The sequence below is a fragment of the Clinocottus analis genome, unplaced genomic scaffold, assembly GCF_023055335.1.
Source record: "Clinocottus analis isolate CAN_PGR_092001 unplaced genomic scaffold, fCliAna1.0.p SCAF_12, whole genome shotgun sequence".
NCBI lineage: Eukaryota > Metazoa > Chordata > Actinopteri > Perciformes > Cottidae > Clinocottus > Clinocottus analis.
This window is the reverse complement of record NW_027175843.1, coordinates 3,540,514-3,549,913: the sequence shown is the minus strand read 5'-3', so window position 1 is coordinate 3,549,913 and position 9,400 is coordinate 3,540,514. Positions and strand designations below refer to the sequence as shown.

General features: G+C 43.8%; 1 protein-coding gene across 2 annotated transcripts in view; it reads right to left on the bottom strand.

Moving 5' to 3' along the window:
• Positions 1-1,171: 1,171 nt before the first annotated feature.
• Positions 1,172-9,400, bottom strand: part of ube2f (ubiquitin-conjugating enzyme E2F (putative)) — a 29,402-nt gene continuing 21,173 nt past the window's right edge. For both annotated transcript variants that reach the window (XM_068573175.1, XM_068573177.1), the window contains exon 10: positions 1,172-2,615. In XM_068573175.1, the coding sequence (XP_068429276.1) occupies positions 2,565-2,615 (51 nt within the window). In that variant the 3' untranslated portion in view covers positions 1,172-2,564. The remainder of the gene's footprint in view (positions 2,616-9,400) is intronic.

Below are 9,400 nucleotides of genomic sequence, written 5' to 3'. Positions count from 1 at the left end.
TCTTCTCCCCTGGCCCAAACATGGTGTTCAGCCCAAGCAGAGACATGGTCGCAATAGCATCCAGGGAGAAATACACACTGCTAACTGCCAAACTAAAGGACATATGACAAGTCAGAGTATTAGTAAGGCTAACATTAAGTACAGCGCACAGGGCTACCGTATCCTGCAGGCAACTACGACCACGACAATGAACTGCCGCGGCGATAGGCAGTTACATTAGCCTTCAGGGTGTGAGTGGTCCAACACCATGCTGGAGAATACCACACAACGCCCACATTCACATTCGCTTTCAACGGACCTGGTATTGGTCATATTCTGAGGTCCTTTATTTCAGCAGAGAGTCAGTGTTGCCTGTTATTCCGTTGACTTTCACCAAGAAAACAATAACTAGTTGAGCTGTTGAATCCTGGAACAGAATAACAGAAAGAGGAGCAAGGGGGAACCAGAGCATGCTAACAAGTCACATAATTTCAACACATCATACTTTAACTGCCCACACACACCCACACCCACACCCACACACACACACGCCTTTGACAATACAATTTCAATCTTCAACAACTACACTTCTGACATACTCAGTAAATGCACCACTGGTCAGATTACATGGACTTTGCCTCATGCAGACGTGTGAACACGAAGCTGAATGAGTGAGAATAGTTTGGATGTTCAGATATGAGACTCAAACTGGAGGCACATTGCTAGCCTATTATGGCCTAAATCCACAATGGCAGTAGAATAGCAGCACCTTACTCAAGTTCACTAGCAAGCTAACGAATGAGCTAGCAAGCTTTGTAGCTAGCGAGTAGATCCACTGGCGAGCATGTACCAGGCTCCCGAGTGGGCGACACCTTCACTGTCGCCCGCTTTATATGGACGTCAAGAACGACGCACAACTGAGGAAAAGCAAGACACTCATTTGTTAGCGAGCTAGCTGGTAAGCTCGCCTGCTACGTGTTACCTCACTGGTCTGTTTGCTAGCTAGTTAGCTTGCTTTCTAACTGCCTTTACCTCTGCCTTGAGGTTGCAAAGGTACCTTGAACCACTTGCAGTTAAAACATACAGTTTGCAGCGAGAACACAGTAAAGAACGCACTTCTGTCCCTCCAGAAAGACGCGCCCTACATGTTAGCTTGGGAAATCTCTCACAGCAACCAGACTGAGAAGGTGCGGACAATGCAGTCCTTAACCGTCTTGGGACAGTCATGTCTTTTATTCCATATTGCAGCACAATGACAAAGACGTGAAACAATAACTGTGAGGTAAAAGTGCCGGCTTTCAGCTTTAAAAGAATACTTTCACCACAAAAGTGACCATTTGTATAGCGGGAAGTATAAAAAAAAAATAATCAAGAATTCAAGTCCTACGTTTAGGACAAGGATCGTGAACATACAGATCAATGATATCTTGATCTGTAGCTGCTAAATGCTCACCAGCTAGTCGCTAACCGCTGTTCGTTTTTTAGAGCTGAAAACGGCGGAAAAAACACCTGAGAGCGGTGAGAACCAAAAAGTAAAAGAATGTTACAATTCCTACACTGTTATTTGTAATGGATTTAAACAAATTAAAACTGAAACAGGACTTTAAACTCAATCATTGTTTTGCCTTAAACCCATTGTGAAGTACAGAGTGACGACACACCAAAAAAGTGTCAACGTCATAGTACTTCCTGATTGCACTGTAGTATGAATAAACATCTCCATCCTCAACGGAAAGAGGTACATGTGGTTGTGTGTGTGTGTGTGTGTATGAGGGACAGAGGGAGGAAAGACAATGAAAGGTCACAGAACACAGGACAACACTGTGGCTGTGTTTTTTGTAGTCGTGCTTTATCCCCCCTGGAGCTGAAAACGCTGAACAGAAAGTGTGTTAATGTGAGCGGTGTGTGTGAGTGAGTGTGTGTGCACATGCAAGGAGGATGACAGAACGGACAATGTGGTCATTCACATGCTGTCGAGTGGAGCTGCAAGCCTGTGTGTGTGTGTGTTTACCTACAGGATGCGACGCTGTGTTTATGTGACTGTGAACTCACATGCATATTCTCTTTAGTGACACAAACATAGCAGGCACTGGAACAGAGAACTGACAGCAACAGATATTCTTTCCTCTTGATTCGTCTTTTTTCTTCTTAAGTAGCTGGACGCTATTTGCGGCGCTATGTTTTTTCTTTTTCATTGCGTGCCGGAGCATAACCACATCCCTTGCTGAGTCGTTGCCATGGTTCGACTCCGACTCCGAAACTCCTCGGCGGGAGGCGCCGTCATTCAGCGGTTTCGCCACAACGAACGGACATCGTGGTCATCGTAACACTCAAATCTATCAGGACGATCAAAGCGTCATTTTCTTTCAGATGCAAGTCTGTACTTAAACTTTCTGTATTTTCTTTTTTATTATTATTATTTTTTCGTTCTTGCAATATGGAGTTTATTGCAATCTTGTGAACAGCAGGGCAGCAAGGGGAGAGTCAAAGAGTCAGCTGTTGATTCACACATGTAGGAGAGGGGGAGTTGGCCAAGGTTAGCAGAGGCAAGGTAGAGCAGTTTGGTTGGTTGGTGCAGGCGTCTATCATCTGGCGTAGTGCTTGATGTAATCTTGAACCTTTTTCCGAAAATCCTCCTGGATTGGAGAAAGGTAAAGAGAGAGGACGAGCGTTAGATGGAGATGTTACACATTTGTAGAGGGAAGATGGAAGTCAAGAGTTGAAATACGAATATAATCCACCATGTAAAAATAAAAAAATTAAAATATTGTACACACACACACACACACTGATTATTTTAATTGCATTTTGATCATCCAGAGAAATCTAGTGTCTGTGTCTCGTGTGAAAGAGTCGAACCACATTGCATCTTTATGGTATTCTGTCATCCCAATTGACTTTCTCCTTCTGTTCGTATCTGAACCCTCTCCACCCCATTTTCTATGTTTTCCTCTCCTCCCAATCATGTCCCTCCTGGTCGTGCTGGGCTTCTTCCCGTCCTTCCATTGAGCCGTCCCTCCTGGTTATTTTTGGCCTACTCCAGCACTGTGCGACCTCTCTCGCTTCCTCCTCTCTGTCCATCGTTTTCGAGCCTTTTGGTGTTCCTTCTTCACCCGCTGCTTTTCAACTTGCTGTGCTTTAGTCTACACCCTCTTCACATTTCCTACAAGCTATTATTTTCGAAAAATTGGCCGGGAATGTTTACAACACACACATCATGGATTCGGTCAAAGGCTGTTATTAATTTGAGCTGCGGCAGCTTTCTCTTCAGAAAGGATTTCCTTTATTCTATTTGTACAGGAAAGCGCAGCGCTTAGCAGAACTGCACTGTGCGTTGACACGTCGTACATTATAGGAACTGTTGTAATTGGTTGCACGCTGTCTGCGGCATTCTCTTCACGGATTAATGATGATGCAGTCGTTATTGCTTTCGGCAGCATCACCGTTCCCGTAGAGGTGAATTAGACAGAACTTCCATGCAAAGAGTGCTGAAACGATTCACATTGCTTCTGATCAGCAGATTCAGCAACTTTGTCCACTCGGATTTCCAATGAGAAAGTCACTCCAGGCAACATGGAAAAATGCTAACCTCAATTCACTCTTAACCAGTTCATTTGTGGTTAAACTAATAGTGTGCCGTATAGTTTCTATTTAGTTTCTAGATTTGCCTCTCTAGTCCTGTCTTAACTCGTTAACCCTGTCACTCCTTTCCTCAGCGCTGGGGTCTGGGTCATAACGTGACGCCCCCCCGCTGTCCCACTCACTGATTTATGCCACAGCTCTGCTGTGTAAGCACGCACACTATGCTGGGGCGAGATCCAGAGAACGTGAGAAAAAAGCGAGTCGGAGTGACGGGAACAAGAGGCATGGTGTGTGTGTGTGTGTAAAAACAGATGACAGACATGAATGCTAAAAAGCTGCTAGCGTCAAAAAGATTCCAGCACCGATGACAGCAGTTTGAGGACCCGTCCCTCAGCCGGATGATGGATTGGCCTGATTGCTGATGAGGGATTTCTTCACCCTGTTTTAATGCCACAAGCGGGGTGACACGAGCAAAGCGGGTGGGTTTTCTGGCGCACGGAGGTTTCCATGAGCTTCTGCCATATCGGTTCATTCCGGTGGCACAATGTGTGAGGCGGCTGGGCTCATTAAAGGAAGAGGGAACCTCAGAAAATGTCTTTAAGTGAGACCATTATTCTGCCACTGGGAGCTCTGAGATGCTCCATTCGTGTTTAAGATTCTAATGATCTGAGGCTAAGTGACTCAAATAATTCAATAATGTTTTTAAGCTTAGAGCTAGAGGCGTATCATTTCCGCTTTGAGCAATGTGCAAGGCAGCAGATCAAATACTATAACACATTTCATTTCAGACACAAAAATGACTTTAAATGAAATCTTTTTCTGGGCTCTCTCTGCGATCGGTGCAGACGTATCTCTATAGCCGCGCAGAGGATTGTGGGTCGGAATGCTGTCTTGTGTAGCGCAAAATGCAACCGGATGCATACAAATACTTTTTCTGCCACACTAAAAAGTGGCTAGCGGCAGAATGCTAATGTGCTCTCATGACTATGACAAAACACAAAGTCAATTTGAAAGTATTTGTTCATGAAACAGCATACAAGACATTACTGGATATGCAAAGGTATAAAAATGTGAAACGATTATGGCAGCAGATGGAGAGTTAGTTATGAAACTGTCTAAATGTAATACTGGTGCCTCTCTACATAGTTAAACAAGACCATCTGCGAGAAGATTGGCTATTTGTACAAACTTATTTTTATTGCTCATCATCGCCATGATATCTCAAGACGGACCTGAGTGGTATCATGACGATCAATTCAGTGTTTAATGCACAGGTCAGTGTCCAAAGATCAGAGGGGATGCAGACCGGCTTGTAGCCACATATATGTGTGCCTGTTGGAGGTTATCACTCCCCCCTTTTAAATTCATAAAAAAATGAAATAATGAGCAGTAACATGGTCCCCATAAAAAGGAATTCCACATTTCACCCGTCTGTGTGAAGCGAACAGCGCGTGTCAACATGGGATACGAGCCGGTCTGTCGCCGCTCATCTGCCCGTCTTTTTTGACCCAGCTGTCTCTTGCGAGCTTTTGCAAACATTTGCTGGAAGATTCGCGATAAACGAAGACTTAACCAGACACACAGCACGCCGCCTATAGAATGAGGGCGTGGAGGATCTGCAGGGGTCACGGCCACCAGAGGGGGGGGAATCGAAGGTAAACAAACAGAATAAAACAAACAGAATCGGTCAATGTAACAACCCTATTAACGCCTCTTTTCTCTTACTTTGCCCCTCCTACCCCCTTTCTCTGAAACAGAAATCTGGCTGAGATTGCAAATTACTTTGGCGTTCATTAGTTGGAGGACTGCAAGCACACCCTGCAGTCGATTAAAAACTTAGCTCTTTTTTTTTTTGGCTCCATTTCCTCCCCGCAGAAGCCAATTAATTCTCCTCTCCTCCAGCGATCTGTGCAGGTACTCAAAAAATATGTACCGTCATCTGAGGGGAAGGCATGCAAATTAAACACCGCAGGTACAAACGGTTGCTTAACTAAACTAAAAAAAAAAAGGGGATAAATAAACGACAGAAATCCCCTGCTTGGATCAGGAAAACAGACTGCAAAGAGAAAGATGATGAAGGGAAGGGTTCATGGAAGTGAACTCCAGTGTGCTCCACCGGGGTCTGCAGCAGACGTCAAAGCCGTCTGCTCCGCACTCAGGAGTTGAATAATGCCGCCGATTGAGCGCTTCGCATCACGACTTTCTCATTTTGATCCAGCACTGAGGACGAGGGAGCTCCAGAGAGCATAAAGCGTTGGGATTATCCTGACCGAATATGTAGGAACTCTGTTTGAGGACGGACTTCGATTTCATGACATTACAGATGCCGTCGAGTGTGAAAAAAAAGGCTCAGTGGTGTCTTGACTGTTACGCAAACTGAGAATTTAAACTTGTTCCTGTATTTGCTGTGTTACAACAATAACTCAAGCAATTACCCGCTATGTGTTCTTTAATAAAAGGAATACTTCACCCGCAAACTTAGTTTGTATTAAAATTGTGTTACAGTTGAGTAAATGTATTACTTAATATTCTTGAAGAAAAACCTTGTTGCGAGTAATTGCATTAATACTTGGATCAAACCGCATGAGTCGTGCAAGTGTTTGTAAACAAAGGTTTTTATCTAGTTTTGCTGTTGTTGAACTCATCAAGACTTTTCTCGGTTTTTCTTTCACTCGTTCAGCGTGGCAGCGTGCCTGGAAAACTTTTTCTTTAAGAATTCAGGGCGACGCAGGAGGAGAAATTGATTGAAAATGAACCCGGTCGGTGAAGCGTTGCCGTGAAGCTGCCGGTATTGCTTTTAGATTGCCTCTATTTACAACAAGTACGAGGAAGTCTGCTTTACTTAAATGTATTTAGAACTAAACGGAATAGGGGGAAGGGATGTGGTTTGCAGGTGTAAGCGTACATGAAACGTATCGCGGATAAAAAGTGAGTGTTATGTTTTACTAATAACAGCAGTGTAATGCTGCATAATGCATCCACGTGACGCTTTGGAGGTACGTTCTGGCACTGAGGGAGTTCTTTAATGTTGTTGGGATTTTTGAGAGGCAAACTCAAGACTTACCTTTTTATTCTGGCTTTCAATGGAGCTGGAATTTTTGTTATGATTTCTGTTTTCTTCCTACTCTGGCTTTGAATTGTGCTTTTTTTATGTTTAGTTATTTCTATTTCTATTGGTTGTACCTTATTACTTTGGTCTTTGAATTGATTTTTAATTTGTATTACTCATTGTATTACACCTCTTCAGTCGATCTTCAGTCAATTTTTAAATGCTACCTTGAATGTTTCCTTACTGTAAACTAATGATATATATTCCAGCTTCCTGTTTTTTTCCTGGTATCATCGAACTTGTTATTAATTACAAAGTGACGTATTATTGTCGGGAGGATGTACTGTGTAAAGCACTTTGTGCTACATTTTCTTAGCATGATAAGTGCTAAACATATAAAGTCTGATTGATTGATTGATCAATACCGTCCTCCAGTAAAGACACGTAGCCCCCATTAGCCACGTAAAGCCCTTGATGAACAGCGGTTTTAAAGCAGGTCTCCTCTCTCTTAAGAGACTTTAACAGCGATGAAGCTTGACGCATCTCATCTCTCCACCGCTGTACGAGCGGCAGTGTGAGAGGAGGTGTGATACGATCGGATGACAGCACAGCTGAGTCGCAATCACAGGCGCGCGGGTCTGAAGGAACCGGGTAATTACTGTGACACGTAAACCCCAAACAAGAGGGACCCGATGTCTGCCTCGAGCACACGTCAGCTGTATGGATGCTCGCTGAACCAGAGCCGTGGAGAAAAAGCTCCGTCTCAGACTTACAAATTGCTCGTAGCAGAGACGGGACGGGAAGAGGTTGTTGTGATCAGATGGGCCTCCCCCGTCGCCTAAATTTGCATCGCTCTCTGTCACAATTTGCATTCAAGATGATAAAAGTGAGGTCTCATGAAAAAAAGTCTTGTATACTGTATAATCAAATTCTTAGCACAGGGGTTTCCACCTTTTTGGGACTCAAGGCCCACTTCTGACTGTTAAAAAATGATTCAGAGCGCCACCTTCCCAGATAAATGATAAAAAACGTCAAAAAAAAGAGGCCGTAAATATGTGTTGAGCCTCTGCCAGCTGCAACGATTAATATGAAATAAATATTCACCCATCACCACCTGCCTGTATTAATCCAAATGTAATAGTTTTCAGAGTCATAGTTCCTCACCACGCGGTTAAGCTTTGTCTCCCACCTCCTCATTTAACAAAATGAAAGTGAAAAATGCATTTAAAGTTGACTTTCTTTGTATTTTTGTAAATTCTTGGTCACAATTATATCATCATAGCTTATAAAGTTACACTCTCAAATATGTTTAAATTGAATCTATCGACCAGTTTGGCAGCCGTTGCCACCGGCTGCCTCAGCACATACTTTATCAAAGGTCCGCTGCTTCTACCAAACGTGCTACAGAGCTGGATGGAAACGGTTGGCACGCAGCTACATTAGGAGTCAAGTTCCATCACCTCTGACAAAAGCACCCGCTCCAACCGAAACAAATTCACCGCCACAATAAGAGCGAGCCCCGAGTATCGTAAGCAACAAACTGTATGAAATAAAACAGCATTGATTACCAAACCCGGTTGTTGCCTTTTTTCATGTGGCTGAGGTACCGGCCCCGATGTCTCTTACGTGCAGAAATGTCCCACGTATGGGATCAATAAAGAATCATTTTATCTTACATATTTTCAGATATTTTGACCACTTTCAGGGCATGTTTTCCTCTTTACTCACACATACCACATGCAGTATGATGAGCCACTGTAGATGGCCAAAGCAATATGCTACAGTTTGGTCCACCTGTACGATCAAACGTTTTTGTTTCCCAAATTTCGTAAAAAATATGTAAATTTCCCACAATACCTTTAATGCATATTTAAAGGTAGATGGAAAACAAAAAGGCATTCGCCAAAAAGACAGCACTTCAAAAAGGGTGTGCACGGTTCAAAGTTCGGCACTCGTCAGCAGTCTTTATGTGAAATAATAAACACTGAAGGAGCAGACATTAGTCAGAGGACGTGCTCTCACCTCAACCTGCCATTCTGCCATGTCAAGTGATATTTCAGAATTCACAACTACACACACAAACACAGCTGATGCTGGTGCTGCAGACTCTTTATTCCATTTTAGTGCCTAACTGTGTTTGTAATACAGCCGTCTGGGCTGAACACACACATTCACTCACTCACTCTCACACACACACACACACACATACACACACACACACACACACACACACACACACGCCTAACTAAATTGCCCATGAAGATGCTTCCTTTCAGCCACTTTAACCAGCCAATGTATTCAGAGTGCAGCCACAGGAGGAGATCCACTTCAAAACCTTCCAACACACACAAGCCCCGGCATCCGCATTAGTGCGTGCGCACCGGCGCGCGCACACACTCCCACGGCTTCACCCACTCGCTGTTGAGGTTGATTACGGCAGGCTGCGACTCAGTGGGAGTGGGTCACGGATGGCCGACTTTGTGTTTTCAGCTGTTGTGACTCTAGAGAACCACAACAGCACATCAAGGCAGCGCTTTGACTGCAGCATACCCTGCTTTATGCTCTATTAGACTCTAAATGGGCCGTAATTTACGAAGTAAACATCACCCTGCATTGAAGACCACTTAAAACTAGAGATTGAGACTAAAACCTCATGTTGACAATGTTTACAGAATGTTTAGTCATTTTCTCATAGACTTTCATACCATTTGACTTCCTTTTGCAACCAGAGGAGTCGCCCCCTGCTGTTCAGTAGAGATAATGCAGTGTTCATCTAGCGTCCCTCAATAA